Raw genomic sequence first — 17,241 nt, 5'->3', positions numbered from 1 at the left:
GGAGGAAGGTCTGGCAATGCGAGACTAATGGCCAACAGACAACAGTCAATTATTAGGCCAGTGGTTTTGTGATCTTCTGATTAATTTTTATGGGGCTGTACTGTAAATACTGAAAAAAAGTAGTGTGGGATTGCCTGCACACAGCTCTCAAAGACCACCACCACTAAATCTTTACATAGAAAATAGTTGTTAACTGCTATATTAATGTTCTGAATGTCAAGTACAGCCACTTTAAGGTTGCACAGTAATCATAACCATGCTTTTGTTTGCACAATTTATTTAAGCAAACAATACTGACACTTTATATTTAGGATGTCAGTTCCGATGCATCAAATGTGCTTCCTACATGTGTTTTCAGGTTAAAAAAAAGATGCCATGCATTAGGATGCATGGTATCATGTCATATTCTAATTATTACAATCTATGCTTGATGATAATAAAAATATTTTTTGTATAGATGGAAACATAATTCAATATAAGCACAATAACTGCGAGTCTACCTTTGCCCTCATAATTAAGCAGCTTTACTTATTTTAAGTATCTAAACGATGTGTGATGTACACAAAAGATGTGATAGGTGTGAAATGATCTTGATGTAATAAGCTTTTAAGGCAACCAGAGATTAGCACATTCATTAGCCTTTTCCGTTGAGAGCTTATTAAGGCAATAACTTTTCACACCCGCTTTTCTTTTTTTTTTTTTATTGTCACAATCTCTTGCTGCCTTTTGTAAGCAACAGCATTGTAAGACAAAAGGGGAGAGAAACAATGTCTCTCAGCGTAGCGTGCAAGCCAATCCATTTACTGGAGGCAACTATGTCGATTCAGAAAGTTAAATTCACTTTTAGACAAACACTAAACACATTTTTGCAGGAACCTACTGCCAATTATCTGAAACTTGTGTGAGTAATGGCCCTGGTTTTTCATCAAGGTACCTTTGTATAGAGGAGGCTGCCAGTGGACTCCATAGACCCAGTTCTCATGGCCTGCCAGGACTGTCTCAAGAGACACAGCAAACACTGAGGACACGTCTGTAGCAGGAACACGGAGAGGCCACACGAAGACTGTTATCAAGATATCAGTTTTATAATAGAGAAAGGTAGCTGATTAACCGAGTAGGTATACTTTTTTGTGGCTTCTAAACATTCCATGAAAAATCAATTAAGTATGTATTACACAGATAAAGGTAAACACACACTTGGTTCTTTATGAAGGTCGGTAACCACCATGTGCCGTTATACCATCAAAAAGCGTGTCTATTGATTCAGTTAATTAGCACCTTTTCATAAATCAAGCCTGCATGGCCCGCTCACCTCTATCCTTCACTTCAAAAACGTCCTCTTTCATTTTGATGATGGTGAGATTGTCCTCTATGCGGGCATCTGTCCCAGACTTGGCACACAGCCTCCACACTCTGATGAGGCAGTCCTGGGAACAGCTGGCTAATAACAGTTCCCCACCTGAACGAGTCAGAGAGAGAACATAAAAACCTTCCTGACTGAAAGAAGTTTTCTATCAACTCTTAAAATATTCTATTACTGAATTGATAAAAAACTGCCTTTGTATCATTTACTCTCCTGTGGTGATGATAAAGTATGGGTTATTATCAAATATTATTATTACAGTTGTAGTGTTTAGCAATACTTTGAGAACAGTCATATTTTTCACCTGAGCTTAAGTTGAGTATGTTTAGAGCGATAAATAATTGAGCCAAGTTGGATCATTTAGATTTTGTTTGAAGTTTTGTTTTCTGTTTTGTAATGAGCATTATAGCCTCACCTAGCATGACTATAGGCTCTTGTTGTCTTCAATTATTTGTTACAACTGTCATCAAGGCATTATAGAGGAATCCTGCTGACTGTGACATGGCCAGTAAGACAGCAGGAGTGCGGGCCAAATATACACAAAAAGGTGGTAAACAAAGCACAAGCCACTTCTCAGAGTGCTCCCGTCTGTCACATTATGCGTTCTCAGGTTTAGTCCAATGGCCACTGGCCCAGTTTTGCCTCTGCCAAGATAAAGACATTTATAATGCCTCTGTTGCTACGGCCTAAGGCCTCCTGAGGAGGGAGGAGGAAGGCCATAATTGTTTGTCGATCACGATGTAATGACATTGATGATGATTGCAATGATTGTTGAAACATTGCTTTTCATACTTGTGATGACATAAATTACCCATAGGCAACAAAAGAAGTTAAACCTTGTACTTCAACTTATCTTGAATCATGCGTGCAGAGTTTTTCTTTGTTCATTACATTTCAAAACGTCCGTTAATCTGTACCAGGGTACAGCCACCAACCGTGGCATCTGAGGGGCTTGAGCAACATAATGTTTTCACCCCACCCTTAATTACAACAAATAGCCTAAAAATAAATATGAATTAGATCAGATGATGTTGTAGCCTGATGTGTGTCAGATCAGATGTCTGACTCCCTATCATAATCAAAGTAAGAACATGTTACCAAGTCCCATGGCCTGTTGAAGACCTTTTCTCCAGACAGCTGTTCCAAAGATTGCAATATATAATAATATTGTTATATATCAAAACGTGCTTTAATACCATCGGTAAATTAAAGCGATTTTGAGATATACAAGTTGTTCCAGAACAACTGGCACTGTAGCTGAATGAGTATACAAGTTCATATGAATTAGATGCAATAGAGCCAATAAGGCTGCATGTATCTGAGTCACATAACCAGGCACGTTACCAGAAGTATTTTGGAGCAGCAGCTCGAGACTCAGAGGTAACTTTTTCCTGCTGAGCCAGCAAAAATCAAAACTTATAATCTCTAATCACTGTAATTAAATGGTTTAAGTCACTGTTCAGTGACGTGCAGGAGACAGGGAGACAGCTGTGTATGGCTCGGGCTCGCACGCTGCGACACCAGTAAGCTCTCGTTTTACACACAGCTGGTTTGGTGTTAGAGCCAAAGTGATACATGATAAATGTCGGTTAAGGTTCAGCTAACTGTGAAAGAACAAATGATAAAGTGTGAGTTCAGATCAGTTTGTGGACTGAAAGAAACGCCCATGCAGAACTGATCATATTATATATTTAACTTTATTTTAGTTTGGCTTAGTTGACGCCCTCTTTAAGAGACAGACGTTCAATCAGTAATAACTAATAAGATGCTTTTCAAAATGGACATTAGCTACCTCTTTGATGGTGATGAGGAAAACAAAGCCCTGATGCAGAGACATGATTGATCCTCTGCATGTAAAAAGCATCATGTGGCTCATATGAAAGCCGTCTTTTTGCTGTAACTATCTGATCTCTTTTTTATAAAAATAAATCTTGCAAGAGAAGGATGAACTAAAAACACCATCCCCTGCTCTCCCAAAAGAGTCAGACTACCCTTTCTTCAGTAAAAGTAGAAATGATAACCTATGACCAGCTGATTTTATACTACTGAGATTGATGGAAAGAAAATGGTTATTTAGAAAATAGGATACAGATAGAAACACAAAAACACAAAATAGCATCATGCTCTGAATGAAAGTGTTTAACAGCTATGATAAACTGCACCTCTAGTGCTGCAATTTGCCATCTGCCAAGTCATAAAAGAACAGAATGATTTATGTAACTACTATCACCGTGGGGAGAGGGTTTTGTCATTTCTATGTGGATATTTCATATAAACAAACTTCTCTCTGTCTCTTTGCTGGCTTGTAGCTTGGCAGCGTGGAGTAGGTCATAGACTTTGAGTGGGAAGGAGACACTGGTGGAGAGGGCTAGTAAAGGAGATGAAATAGCTTTTACACAGTCAGAACAGTGAAGTTATTAAGAGCCCTTGAAGAGGGTAAAAATTAGCAGAGCTTGAATTGGATCCATGCATTGCCATGTGCTATCACAATACTGTGAATAGCACACAAGTTGGTGAAGCTGGCCTCAAAATAAATGTGTCTTTTAAATGCTCTATTGAGCGATGGAAAATTGTCTCTTTTTGCTTTAAGAAGGTCAAAATGCACTTGTCTGTCTTTCTAATCAAATTGGTTGAAGACAGGAAATCTCCTTCCACCTCTCAGCATTCAGCCAATCATGGGTTATCTGACTCTTTCAGGCATGGTAAAGATAGAGAAAGATAATGGTGAACCATGAACACAAGCTTTTAAGCCTTTAGAAGACCATCATATCAGAAACAAGCAGGTGTACCAAACTCTAAAATTGCAATTATATGCATACATACAACTGGAAAACATCTTAAACAATGGTTTGTTTTTTTACTTATTTTATTTAAGGACACATCGGGACCCTTAACCCCTCTTTGTAACCTTAAACTATATGTTGTTTGTATAAATCAAATCAGCTCATAGCAGAAAAAGACTTACTGACTTACTCTTGACTGACACAAAGCAAAAAAAAAAAAGAGGCATCATAAACAGTATATTCAATGAAGACTGAACTAATAGAATGTAACAAGTACGGTTTGCCCATACACTGTCTAAAGAACTCTTAATTAGCCATCAAGCAAACATTAAAACAGTACATCTAAGAATCTTATCATGTATTTTTAGTATCAAACAGGTCTTGCTAGCTTCCGTTGTTCGCTTGCCATAACCCAACCCTGGTGGCTTAGTCATTACTACTGTCACCACTTATCAAAAAGATCCTTGGCTCAAATCTCATCACTGGTACCCTAAGAAAATTTTGCTGGGCTTGATAAGATGCTGGTGATTTGTGAGAGGCTCGAGAGCACTTCAACAATGCTTATTAGTTCTGTTCTGAAATGTTTAACCTGGGCTTTCTGGTTCATGGAAAGGTTTTAAAAAACCCTGCCTACAAATATATTGTATCTGATTTTGTGTCAAGTGAGACGTGCAAGCATACTGGGATAGTTACAGTTAATTCAAAACAGGTTCTACTCCTGAAATAGTAACACTACTATTACTTCAAATAGTTACGCTTACCTAGAGATGCCCAGGCCACTCCACGGACCCAGTCTTCGTGTCCTTGCAGGGACATGGTCTTCTGGAGCTGTCGTAGAGCAATTTAAAAAAAAAAAAAGGTCAGATGACACTCTGATAGTTTTGTAATTAAAAACAAAAGTGTTGAAAACATGAATGACCTGTCCCTGACAGAGTATTGGCCTGAGCTTACCTCTCCGTTGGACTGCACATACAGATGCACCTGAGAGTTATCACCCCCACAGGCCAGTATGGGAACTGTTAGGAAAGATACTCAGGTTTTCACACAAGTCATGTAAGCACACACACATGGCAGGTTGCACACATTTACATGTAGGTCTAGGTTTTATAAACAGGAGCGGGGTGGAAGGGAAGGATGAAGCACAGGATCAAACAGATGAAAAGGCACGTAAAACAGAAGGGAATAAGGAAACGAGACACTTCAAACGCAGGCTGCATATGACATTCGGAAAAATGTCTGTCTGTGTGTGTGAGTGTAACCTCAAGGATGTCTATGTAGGAACAGCTTAGGCTTACCTCTGCTGCCTGGCAACAGTGCCAGAGAGACATCCATCATAAAACTGGTGCCAAACGATAAGGTATGGAGACACTCAGCTGAAAAACACAAATGTACATGGAGTTAAACTTTCTGACCCCCTAGGAGTAATAATGCTACACAACAAAAGAAAAATAGCTTATATACCGGTATTATGTTAAACTATAGGGCTTGAGTGTGAACAGAACTACATGTAAAATACTTCTTTTGACTGTTCCTGTTTAAAATATTTGCCACATTTTTATCTCTGCCTCCATTTATGTGTAGCGGCCAAGGGTCTTTCAAGCTGTCACAATCCAACATAACATGCATAGTATTTATATCTGGGAATACACCCCAAGGTTACGCCCAGTCCGCATACACACTCTTAATTTCCATGCTTGTCAAGCAGCATCAGTGTTCCTCTGCACTGACAGGTGGCCAGAACTTCCAACAAAGAGAAGCTGTTATGGGTGACAGCTTAGAAAAAAAAAAAAGAAAAGTAGATAAGGATGACAGTTTGGAACACCACTGATATTTAATTATTATTTTTTTATGAGGAAATTAAAGCAATATTACAATTAATATGGCTAATTAATACAACTGTGGTGATTCTGTCAGCTTACATTTTTAAGGAAATAAAAACAAGGATAGATTACACAGTATGTACAGTAATTTCTGTCCAAAAAACATTTCACTTTTGTTTTTCTATCATTGACAAATTGTTTAGTCTCCAAGTGCCATTTAAACTATGGCAGGCTATTGTAAGTGTATGTAAAAAATACTGACACAATGTCATAGATGTGATGCATGCTAAACAGTTTTGCAGCACTGCAGAGGTGAGACAAATGATCATGTTGTTTTTAAATATTGCCATGTCCTCTTTCAGCCACTAGGGGCAGATAGTCTAACTGCAGTTCAAGGAATAAAATGTATTAATTATTTATCAAAGTAATAGGTGAGCCTGTTCTGAATAGAGTCCCACATCAAAACAGAAATTCAAGGCAACTGGTGGAAATTAACTAGTTCTTGCAAAGAAGACTTTTCGAGAAAGTAAGAATGTTTTCTTTTTGCAAAATATTGACAATATCTACAGGTGACCTCAGTGGTTTCTAACTGAAACCCCTAAAAGGGATCACAAGATTAATCTAAGGAGTTGTGAACTGATTATTTGGGCACTTTTTAAAAACTTTTTTTTCTTGAGGAATTCTGTTCAGTTCTACCTATTGATGCCTTTAAATGTATTTACATGAAACAGTCTGCGCACAACTCACAGACTTGCTCCCTGTGAAGATTGGTATAAAGAAGACATGTCTCCATATAAAAAGGGTCACAAGCAAAAAAGGTTGGGAATCACCCATATTAATACTTTAAAACACTATTTTGTAGCATTTCCAACATTGTTTATGGCATCAAAGTACTGTACCACAAGTCACAAGAGCTCCAAAGGCTGGCACTGAAATGTATTTGCCAGGATTTCTGTGTCTCTTACCTTCTTTTGCTTCATTGCAGAGCCACAGTCTGACTGTGGAGTCGGATGCTGAGGAGGCCACCAGGATCTTTGAGTCCTCCACATAGATAGCATCCACAGCACAAACTGGACCAGTGTGGCCCTTACACTCCACCGACTGGATGAACTGGAAACAGCAGAGAAATGACAGAAACACTGGTCATTGGAACAGGTGGTAGTAGCTCAGTCCTTAGGGAGCTGGGTTGAGAACCAGAGGGTCGCTGGTTCAAATCCCTGTCCGAACCAAAAATATGGAGTGTGAATTGGTAGCTGGAGAGTTGCCAGTTCACCTCCTGGGCACCTTGCACCAAACCCCCAACTGCAAGGCGCAGCCCCCTCACTGTGTGACATCGCCCCACGACGTGTATTGCACGTATAGGTTCTGAGCACGTGTGGGTTTAATGCGTGTGCAGCTGCCAAACGATAAGCCTTTATTTATCCCGGCATGTCTTCTTCTTACCTTCCCATTTTTTACCTCCCAGACGATGAGCCGATTGTCTGAGCCTCCTGAGACAAGATGACTCTCTGGAGCTGAAACAACAATGACAACACAGTTAAGTAATGTATGTAATTACTGTATGGCTACAACCTTTTGTGCACCTTTGGACTGGGGCTGTTTTTCACGGTTTGGGCTATGTCATTTAGTTACAATTAAGGCAAAATGTAATGCTACAGCATACAATGATATTTTATATACAATAGTGTGCTTCAAAGTATTTTGCTAACAGTTTGGGAAGGCTTTCTGAGCTCAAACGGGAAGCTTTTTCAGGGCATGGTGTGGAAGAATAGCCTGCACTGAGCCCTGGTTTTGGAATAAGATGTTCAACAATCAATAATGTTCGAGAGTCTATATACTATAGACCAGTGATTCTGAAAGTGGGGCACTCTGTCAGGGGGTCCGTGAAAAGTTTTTAGATTCATTCGTTAAAATTATCATTATATAAAAGAAAATAAATAGATTACTTTTCATCTAACAAATATATAACTTTTAGAATCTACAAATATGTTTAATTCATGTCTAATATCTTTCTAATTCATTTATCCTGTGTTGTTCTTTCACTGTAGAAATGTAAGGGGTGACATGCCTGAAAAGGAGCTTTACACAAACGGTTTTAAAGCCACAATGAAGAAGACTAGCTGAAGGCTATTTCCACCAATTATTTTAGATCCATACCCCGAATTAATTTAAGTCTGATAAAACAGCTCACTTCTACACGCCGCTCTACGTTTGTTGTGGTAGCAAATCAAATGGACGAGAAAGTGAACAATAAGTTACAGATCCCATCCAGCGGTTTGACAGCAGGTTCATCAGTGAGCAGTTGCCTCTCTCTCTCTCTCTCTCTCTCTCTCTCTCTCTCTCTCTCTCTCTCTCTCTCTCTCTCTCTCTCTCTCTCCACACTCACCACAGTCCTGTCTGTGAATCCACTGGACTGTATTCACTCTTCCTGTGTGTCCATTCAGCACAGCCACAACTCGCCTCTCCTGCGGTCAAACCAAATGTGTTTTATTAAGGTAACGAACAAAGTATACGTTTATTTACATTCTCGGTTATCGTTAGGTGTGACATCGAACAACGACAGCTGACTTTACAGAAGAACTTAGACAGATTGGACTACCTGTGGGTCGTACAGAGCTACGGAGGTACATGTCCCAAAGGCAATGGTCCCCCCACGACCCCAAGAAACAACATTTGGAGTCCTGTTTGCACAACAAGCTACATGGCATGTTTCAATTACGGGCGCCGCCATCTTGAAAGCTGTAGATGTGGCGTTGCTGTAAATGTGGCTGTAGCTAAACAGACCCGTACAAAAGTTCCGCATCCAAAGATCTACAGTTCCACCACAGACTTAAATTGTGATATTGTTTTAGAAACGTTTTTACATACAAAAACCCTACGCAGTGATCTTTATTATATTTAGTAAGGTTCAAAGTAGTTTAAATGTCGGCGATAAGAAAATATTAAAGCGTTTTAACTCACTAGTGCACTGCCGAGGACTGTCCACTAGATGGCGTTCGTCAATCACAAAATCCAGAGAGGCTACTCCTTAAAAATAGTTATAAAGGCCTCATTAGTCAACATAATTGACATTTCCTATTTGTATATTGTTCAGTAAATGCATGGGTTGTCTTCAGTGCCATTTACTGACACTAGACAGATGCAGCAGAGTGGCTTAATTAATGAGGGGACCAACCTTCAGCCAGAAGACCAATGTTCAAATCTTCAAGCATCCATCTATATCTCTCCAAACGACACAGGTAATCCCCACCAGCTCTGTTTTGGTCTGACCTTTGGCTCCATGTAGCAGGTTAAAGTAAACAATCTATTCAGACTAATAAATAATCACCTTATTATTACCCTTTCTCACTTCAAGCACATTCAATCATATAATCGTTAATACTGTTATCTACTTTGGTTAATTTCATTGGACATTACATTTGCTGTGTTTTCTAATTATGTTCTTAAAAAAGGCCAAGTTAAACTATAGAGTTAGTGAAACATTCATGAGCAAGAAATGAACAACCAACGATAACTGTAGTGCTTGGTGTATCTCCCAGGTTATGTGTCATTATTAGACAGCACATATTACCAAAGTCAAATGTTAACTTGTTTGCCTGGGTCTAAGCCAGAAGACTATAGAATATACTGCATGTAATCCAAATGTCTGATGACTGATGACACTTTGTATTTTTTTTTCCATCAACAATCAAGATGACACATACACTGCTGTGTTGGACTGGATTATCCCCTTGCCAAGTGGTGACTGGTCGCAGCTGAGCTAGCTGCCAGCCAGCCAGCTGCCAGCCAGCCAGCCAGCCTTGCTTGTTAAAAAAAAAGCCCTTGGGCCTTATGGATTTCAAAGGTTAAGGTGACAGTTTTGTCACAAGGAGTTTCTAGGCGCCCGCTTGACAAGATCAAGGGGGAAATGTGATGGCATCTGTGAACCCTTGAGAAGATATGACAAATTAAAATGTAGCAGGGATAGAGCCATATAATATGAGGAAGTAAGAAGGGATGGAGTAGGGGTGGCTGAGTCTTTTGGCTTGCCTTTAGCTGTGCTGACTTTTGGTATATGTGCGTGACAAAGACAAAACAGAGGAACTGTCACCAACACTTGGGGAGAAAATAGATTGTGTTTGTCTTGCTATTGTTGTCCCTCCTCACTCAGTCTCAGGGAGACAGAATTTAAATCAGACTTGGCAGGGTGAGACAACCTCTCTGTGGAGGATACCCATGCATCTAAGGCTCTCGTCTCAGGAGTGGCAGCTAGGTGATAGCTTGGATTTAGCCAAACAGCTGTTTCTGTGAGAAAATGTCTTATTATCTTTGTACTGCTTTGACTATGCATTCGTGAAACCTCTGTACTTTCCTACACAATGCAGGATTAGTGTGAGCAAATGTATTAGGTCATTGCAGAAAGGATGAGAATTATTTTGGAAAGATCCTCCTGTCCTATTTTCCAATACCATTTCCCAAAATAGTATAAGGATACTTACTTGAAAGGTTTTGGGAACATGTCTTTGCACCCGGTTGCAAGTGAACGGTTTTTCTTAGCCAGTGATGACAGGGTCAAAAGCACTTTGATTTAGACCATAGACACACTCTGCATCAGCCTCATTATATGGCCGCTCAACAGATTGAAAATCAGGTTCCTGCTATTTAGTAAATTGTATCGCTGTAGCATCTGTGTTTTTGTCAGCGAATATAGCAGTTATACTGTAAATCTAGGTTTCTTAAGCTTTTCTGGCCCTATTTTTGAAACAAACGTCATTTTTATTTGAATATATGGCATGCCTTTATTCGTATAATAGAGATATGATAGAAAGATGTTTTCTTTTAGTACTAAAATATTCTTGGTGAGTTGTGTCTTGGTGAGAAGTGTCTTTCTTATTTAATGCCATTTCCCTCACTCATCTAAAATAGAATAGTTTAACACTGATACAGGCTAAGACATCTCAGGTACAGTAACAGGTATTTTGCAACTGAATACTCTCTCTTTTTCTTCTTTTTTTCTGAGCTGTCAGTAAAAGGTGAAGTATAGAAATAACTGAATGTATCTTGGTGCATGATTGGTATTGTATATGAGAAAGAAAGAAATAATGAAACAACAAAATAAAATAAGATAGATAACTAAACTTTTGTAGATTATCTTTCCTCACACACACAAACACACACACACACACCACACACACACACACACACATATTAAGATTATCTTAATGTTGTTTGTAGAAACATGCAGCTCATGCATAATATGTCCATTTATGTATTACATCTACACATTCCTGTGCTATGCTATTCCAAACTGGAGAGAGCATCTCTGACAAATGAGGCAGCCTTCAGACTAAGCAGTGCTGGATGGTAATAGAATTATAATGAGTATATGCAATGTGTCTGCAATTATGTAACAAAGAAATGGAGATGCAGAAATAAGCCAAGATTACTAGGGTGGGTGTCTGGTGTGGCACTTTGCTGCTGCCTTCTTTGTTTACGTGCAATTAAATTAGCCTTGTCCCTGAGGATGCCTATTTGGCTGGGTGAGAGCGGTAAATGACAGACAGATGACCCCCTTCTTATTAGCACTGCCCCTTGACATATTTAAATGTCCGATTTTTATCATTCCGTGGTCCATATTATTAGCAGCAGTGTAATCCTTTCTGACCAGTCCATCTTAACATAAACACCTGTAAACCAGCCGGGATTAAACTCATTTAACATCTAAACAACTCCTGAAGCTTTAAACTGTAAAACTATTCAGGGTCAGACAGTAAAAACAGTGTGCAGCCAACTAAATATTCAACTAGGGCACCTCATCTCAGTTTGAACTCTTTCACAGGGGCCTCTCTGGTCACTGTAACGTTGTAAGTGGGTGAGTTCAGCTGCAGGTCCCTGTGAAAGCTACGCTAGCCTGAAGTGCAAGTATTCTGAGTGATATTCCTTTTAGTTCATCTGACATGCAGGCTCAGGGTTCCCCAGAGGTACATGTTATTGTGTGAATTGTGGTGTGAAAACTAGATACCAAACATGGAGTGTTAAACTACCACATACAAAACATAATCATTTATAAAATATACATGAAGAGGGCCATCATCAAAAACAGCAGTGTATATGTAAAAAGTATATTACTCGAGATAGACAGACATTTTCTTACGTTTTAAAATGCAGGGGGTCCTTGAACATTCCACCACAATCCTCGCTTTGAATCCCAAATTTCAATCTACTTATCCAACAGGGGAATATGACTGAGTGCACTCATTTTACATCTTGCAATGTGCAAAATCACTATCTCCTCAGGCTCAGCAGTTCCTGTCCCTGGAGCTGTACAGCCAGAAGGAATGATCCAGAGAGAGAGAGAGAAGAGAAGTCAGCACTTCTAAAGAGAGAGAGAGAGAGAGAGAGAGAGAGAGAGAGAGAGAGAGAGTAGCAGCTGTTAGCAATACAATCACACTGTGCATACTGTTAGCATCTTTTATTTAATGAGTAATACTCTTGGACTGTGCAGATAAGTATACACAAAAGGGACTTCCCTTCCCATAGACTTACGGTACCTTCTATGGGGTTTCAAGCAAAATGCAATGTGCCTGAAGAGATTAGAGGCAGAGGAGCAAATATTTAGTATTCCAGTACAAAAGAGATACTGTTTAGAAAAACAAGCCTGTTTCCCAACTATGGCACTGACAAACAAACTCAATGAGAATATGCGCACCATTTTGTTTGTTTGAGCTTGTGGATAGCAGGCAATTTGTCTTGGTGATAACTAAACTATTTCCACTGAAATTGTGAGGATGTATCATATTTCCTATCTTATTATTCTGCCTCTTGAATGTATCTGCTGTGAGTAGAATTATTTAAACCAGCACAAGTCGATACAGCACAATGCAAGTAGCCCGAGTGGAGCTTGTTATCACCGTATCTCTTGGAAGAGAGCCTCACGGCAGATTAACAACAAACATACAGATATTATCTAGTTAGTAGTAGAGCCATTTATCAAAGTGCAACACAGTCCGTCCGCTCATAGCAGCCAGTCAGCTTGCCTGCCTTCATAATGATGCAGTGTGTGTGTGTGTGTGTGTGTGTGTGTGTGTGTGTGTGTGTGTGTGTGTGTGTGTGTGTGTGTGTGTGTGTGTGGAGTGAAACCTATGTAAACAGGGAGAATAACTAAAGCATAGCTCTGGGGTTTTAAATAAATACTGGCTGGGGCTGAGAGTGGCAGACAGCCACACACACACACACACACACACACACACACACACACACACACACACACACACACACACACACACACACACACACACACACACACACACACACACACACACACACACACACACACACACAAACACAGCCATTGTCTCTTCTGCTGACACGGAGTGCGAGCCATCCACCATAGTTGATGATAAAGCAGGCAGCAAAAGCCCTCACTAACAGTCCCACAGTGCTTATAAACCATATCTGCTCTCAGCCATCTGGTGTGTTTGTAATATGAAGTGTTACTCATCCAGTGGCTGCACTTGTAAAGTTAGAAATACTGGAGCCACTTGAGGATACAGAGAATTTGGCAATAGTTTGGTCAGGCTCGGATCCAGGCGGCAATAAAGTATTTGAGTCCTATTATGGATACAAGTCACTGGGTCACAAAATAAGAAGAGGAAGGATGTGTTACCAGAATGTGACCGCAAGATTTAAAGAACCTCTAATGCAGACAGATTAGACACATTTATGATAGTTAACAACTGTATGAGTAGGGATGTTGAATCGTCTTATGCCCACATGAAAATCATTGCATCTAGAAACAACATCTATATTAGTCATCATAACCTCCAAGTCAGTCAGTTTGTTTGAAATGAAATCCTGCAATTTCTCTCAGGAACAAAAAATCTTAAGCAAATATAAACCTGTTTGCGAGTTTTTATCATGCATCAAAAGACAAAAGGTTCTGTTATATTGCTGATGTTTTTGGTTTACCCCTTTTGGCATTTATGAGTTTCTTTTGAACTTTTTTTCCTATCTTGATATCCGCATTGTGAAAGCAGTCTGGGGAAATGTGGAGAAATGTGGGGGTGTGCTGACTGTCGGTAATGGTTAAATGAGGAGTGAGGGATTTATACCCTGTGTACCTTACATCTTGTATCACATCATTCTGCTTATATAAAGTATGAAAAGTAATACAATTTGTAAGAAAACAAAGCAAATATGTGTCCACCAATCCACAACTCAAACACACACCTCTTTTTGAAAGGATGAGTTTTATTGATGGGTTCACATTAAGCTCTTGTAAACAGATTTTCAGCACTTGTCGTCTTTTCAAAATCCGCAGAGGATAATTCTCTTTTAGTCGGAGCAGACAAAAAAATCCAGCCAGATCTGCGTGTTCCAGTTTGTTTTAGATTTCAAAACAACAGCAGCTGCCCTATTATATTTTTGACATTTGTTTGTGATTTCACTGATTCCAACCCAAACCAGGAGTATGAAATCATAAATATACATGTTGGAACCACTTTAGTACCCTTCTCCATTTTAGATCCTGGGTAACCTACAGCGCCTCAGTTGGTAAGATCATGAAAATAAACGCCTTCCCCAGACTCACAAAGGTACTTTTTTTTTTTGTCAAAATAGGCACTGCATTCCAGTCAGTGCAGCAGGGTTTGATTGGCATATCTGGTGTGTATTTGGTGAGGATGATAAGGGATTCTCAGACTCCAGGGGATAATGTGTGGATTCTTTGTCTCAAACCAGAGCTGCTGTGCTGTGAGGAAAGCATCATGCCTCTCTGGAGGGCACTGGATGCAAAGTCCTCTGAAATCTGCATGGATGGATGGGTGGATTGTGATTTCTTTTTTTTCTTTTTTTAATCTAAAGCTCCTCCTCTGAAATTTGCATGACTGGTTGATGCATTTTCAAATCAAAAAGTCCTATAGGCTATATCACATCAAATCTTTGTATTTTGCACGCCAAAACAGATAGATGCACTAGCCTACTGATGTTTCAGTTTCAAATACTTTTATTCAAATGTGTCTGATTTGATAATGTTTTGCCATGTAGGCTATTAGGCTACATAACTGCGGTGAGTGAACAGGGGGATTAAAATCAAAGCGACCATCCTGATTATCAACAAAATAATGAACTGCACTTCGGAAAGCCTTGAGGTGCAGCCAGCAGTGAGAACCTGAAGGTGCATGTGCGTGCCGTGTGTGGTGCGTGTGTGTGTGTGTTGCCCACAGTGGTGTGCTGCAGTCCGCTCCCTGTCGTTGAGTAAACTACATGGACATTAGCGGGAGCAGCGGCACAACCACCGAGCCAAAGTGGATTAAAACAGCGTGCGTGCGTAGAGAGCCACTCGATAAACGACTCTGTAATCAAGTTAGAAATCCCGGTGTGCAATAGCAGGTCCGTTACACCAGTTTGCAACTGCGAAACAGCAAGGGGAAGGCTCTTAGTAAACCCAGTAGTGCGTTGTGTGTCAGGCAGGGAGAGCGCGGCGGGAATGGCTTCATCTCCGTGCGGCAACAGTAACTTTGATTCCGGTCTGGAAATCAAAACTCGCTCTGTAGAGCAGACGCTTATTCCTTTAGTATCGCAGGTGAGTACCATACACGTTAAACAAGCGTTGTATTGTTCTTTCTGAGCACACTGTACTTTAAAGTGAACTTTGGCTTCACAACAACAGCCGTGTTCGCACACATGAGGCTAACTTTGATTCTCGTGTTTACTCGCTGAATGTACACGGAGACTGTCTGCATGTTTCCCTCTCGTGCTGTGTTTAAAGACTGTCCTGCGCGTGGTTTAATTTATTATAAGTTGTTATGTTGTAGCCTACTGGTGTCGTTGCTGTTACCAATAAAGGCAAGTCGTTACGAGTTGCACACAGAAAAGTCTTAATAACTCAAAACCTTATACATGTAAGACAGCCACTGAGACAAAATTAGACTAAAGATACAGGTTTGTTGTTATGCGTAAGTATAGGCTATTAGGCTACATACTAGGCTACTCTGTACTGTAAATGGGAGCAATTAAACCAATGATCAGCCATCCAAAAAAAAATGTTAATCTCTGTGATATTAATCCTGTATTTAGCTGCCTGGAGGCCACCAGAAACTCTCCTGAAATTCCTCATAACACTTTGAGAAAATATTGTGTTCAAGAGGGCATACTAGTTTTTCCCAGAAGTACGGTGCTGCCCTTTGCCAGTCCTGTGCTGCACTGTGACTCCCACTTCTCTAATTGGGTCACTTTGAGGCACGTGTTTTGTTTTTCAATAAACAGAAGGAGAAGAAAGACCCACTTAAAGCCACTGCACTCTTTCATCAACTCTTCTCTTGCACACTTGAAACAGTAGCCCCAGCTTTAAAAGCAAGGCGTTTAGGTCAAGGATTTAATTAATAATTTTATTGTATAGTGCAACATAGGAGGCTGCAAATGCCGAGGCTGTTTTGTAATGATTTGTTAAGCAGTAATGCTATTTTAGGCTGTTCATTTCCATCATAGGAATAATAGCAGATGATTCATTTTGCAAAGCTTCTGCTTTTAACATGACCATGGCTGTTTTTCACTGTGGTTTCCTTGGAGGTGGGTTGCATCTCCTGAATAGTGGAGTGACCACCAGTCTTATAAATGCTAATATCCCCTTGTTGAGCAGGCTGAAAGGGGAGAGACCTGTAAAGGTTCTGTTGTTTCCACTGAGAGACAGTGGAAAAGAGAGGTGTCTCACTGGTGGGTTAACAGAGTCTGGACAATACCACGGTGGAAGGTCCCGGACACTGTCCTTCCCCCTGTGAACGCTGAAAGCGTGCTTCCTCCCTCTCATTGCACTGAAAGATGTAGGCCATCCTGTACTGAATGGATATGGCTTAGTTATCAGAAAAGGATATCTGGTAGGGCATGTGCTTTCTGTATAGGCTGTTCATTTAGATTTTCAAAAGTATACCAACAAGTTTGGTTATACAGTATGAGAAATCAAGGGTAAATGCAGGTAAGGTGATGTGATGCAAACGGCAGTTACTGTTACTGTTTAGTAAAGACTTCTGTAATATTGTGCAAAAGCATTCAGTAAATCTGCTGTACTCTGCATTATCTTAATAATATTTACCCTGCAGCAAACTTATGGTGCACTCCTGAAAAAAAAAAGACTTGCTGAGCTTCAGTCTGAAGTATAGAAGAATATTCTGTATATATCAATGGCATTCAGCATATAACGGTCCACTGATGAACAGTGGGCCTCAAGGACAACTAACTTTCTTTTTTTCCCTCAGTGTGAGGCTTGTCCCCATAGCAACAGAGCTCTGCAATGCTAAAA

The 17,241-nt window shown here is 40.0% G+C and overlaps 2 protein-coding genes and 1 long non-coding RNA gene across 4 annotated transcripts in view; 2 read left to right on the top strand and 1 right to left on the bottom strand.

Moving 5' to 3' along the window:
- The window catches only part of elp2 (elongator acetyltransferase complex subunit 2), a 28,275-nt gene extending 19,578 nt beyond the window's left edge, over window positions 1–8,697 (bottom strand). Inside the window, exons 1-9 of the mRNA XM_039820906.1 lie at window positions 8,566–8,697; window positions 8,353–8,431; window positions 7,410–7,480; window positions 6,932–7,076; window positions 5,442–5,519; window positions 5,098–5,162; window positions 4,908–4,974; window positions 1,313–1,459; window positions 935–1,030 (exon numbers count right to left, since the gene is read on the bottom strand). Coding sequence (XP_039676840.1) covers window positions 935–1,030; window positions 1,313–1,459; window positions 4,908–4,974; window positions 5,098–5,162; window positions 5,442–5,519; window positions 6,932–7,076; window positions 7,410–7,480; window positions 8,353–8,431; window positions 8,566–8,697 — 880 coding nt within the window. The remainder of the gene's footprint in view (window positions 1–934; window positions 1,031–1,312; window positions 1,460–4,907; window positions 4,975–5,097; window positions 5,163–5,441; window positions 5,520–6,931; window positions 7,077–7,409; window positions 7,481–8,352; window positions 8,432–8,565) is intronic.
- LOC120571813 lies at window positions 8,375–9,722 on the top strand. The gene is made up of 3 exons (XR_005641306.1): window positions 8,375–8,461; window positions 9,083–9,205; window positions 9,660–9,722. It is a non-coding gene; the product is annotated as an uncharacterized LOC120571813 (long non-coding RNA).
- A 5,433-nt stretch (window positions 9,723–15,155) lies between these two features.
- ctnnal1 (catenin (cadherin-associated protein), alpha-like 1) overlaps window positions 15,156–17,241 on the top strand; it is a 63,047-nt gene continuing 60,961 nt past the window's right edge. Inside the window, exon 1 of one of the 2 annotated variants that reach the window (XM_039819846.1) lies at window positions 15,156–15,528. In XM_039819846.1, the coding sequence (XP_039675780.1) occupies window positions 15,433–15,528 (96 nt within the window). In that variant the 5' untranslated portion in view covers window positions 15,156–15,432. The remainder of the gene's footprint in view (window positions 15,529–17,241) is intronic. The other variant, XM_039819845.1, reaches the window with a different exon arrangement.

This window comes from Perca fluviatilis, chromosome 13 (assembly GCF_010015445.1).
Source record: "Perca fluviatilis chromosome 13, GENO_Pfluv_1.0, whole genome shotgun sequence".
In the NCBI taxonomy this organism is placed as follows: Eukaryota; Metazoa; Chordata; class Actinopteri; order Perciformes; family Percidae; genus Perca; species Perca fluviatilis.
This window is presented reverse-complemented; position numbering and strand designations above follow the sequence as displayed.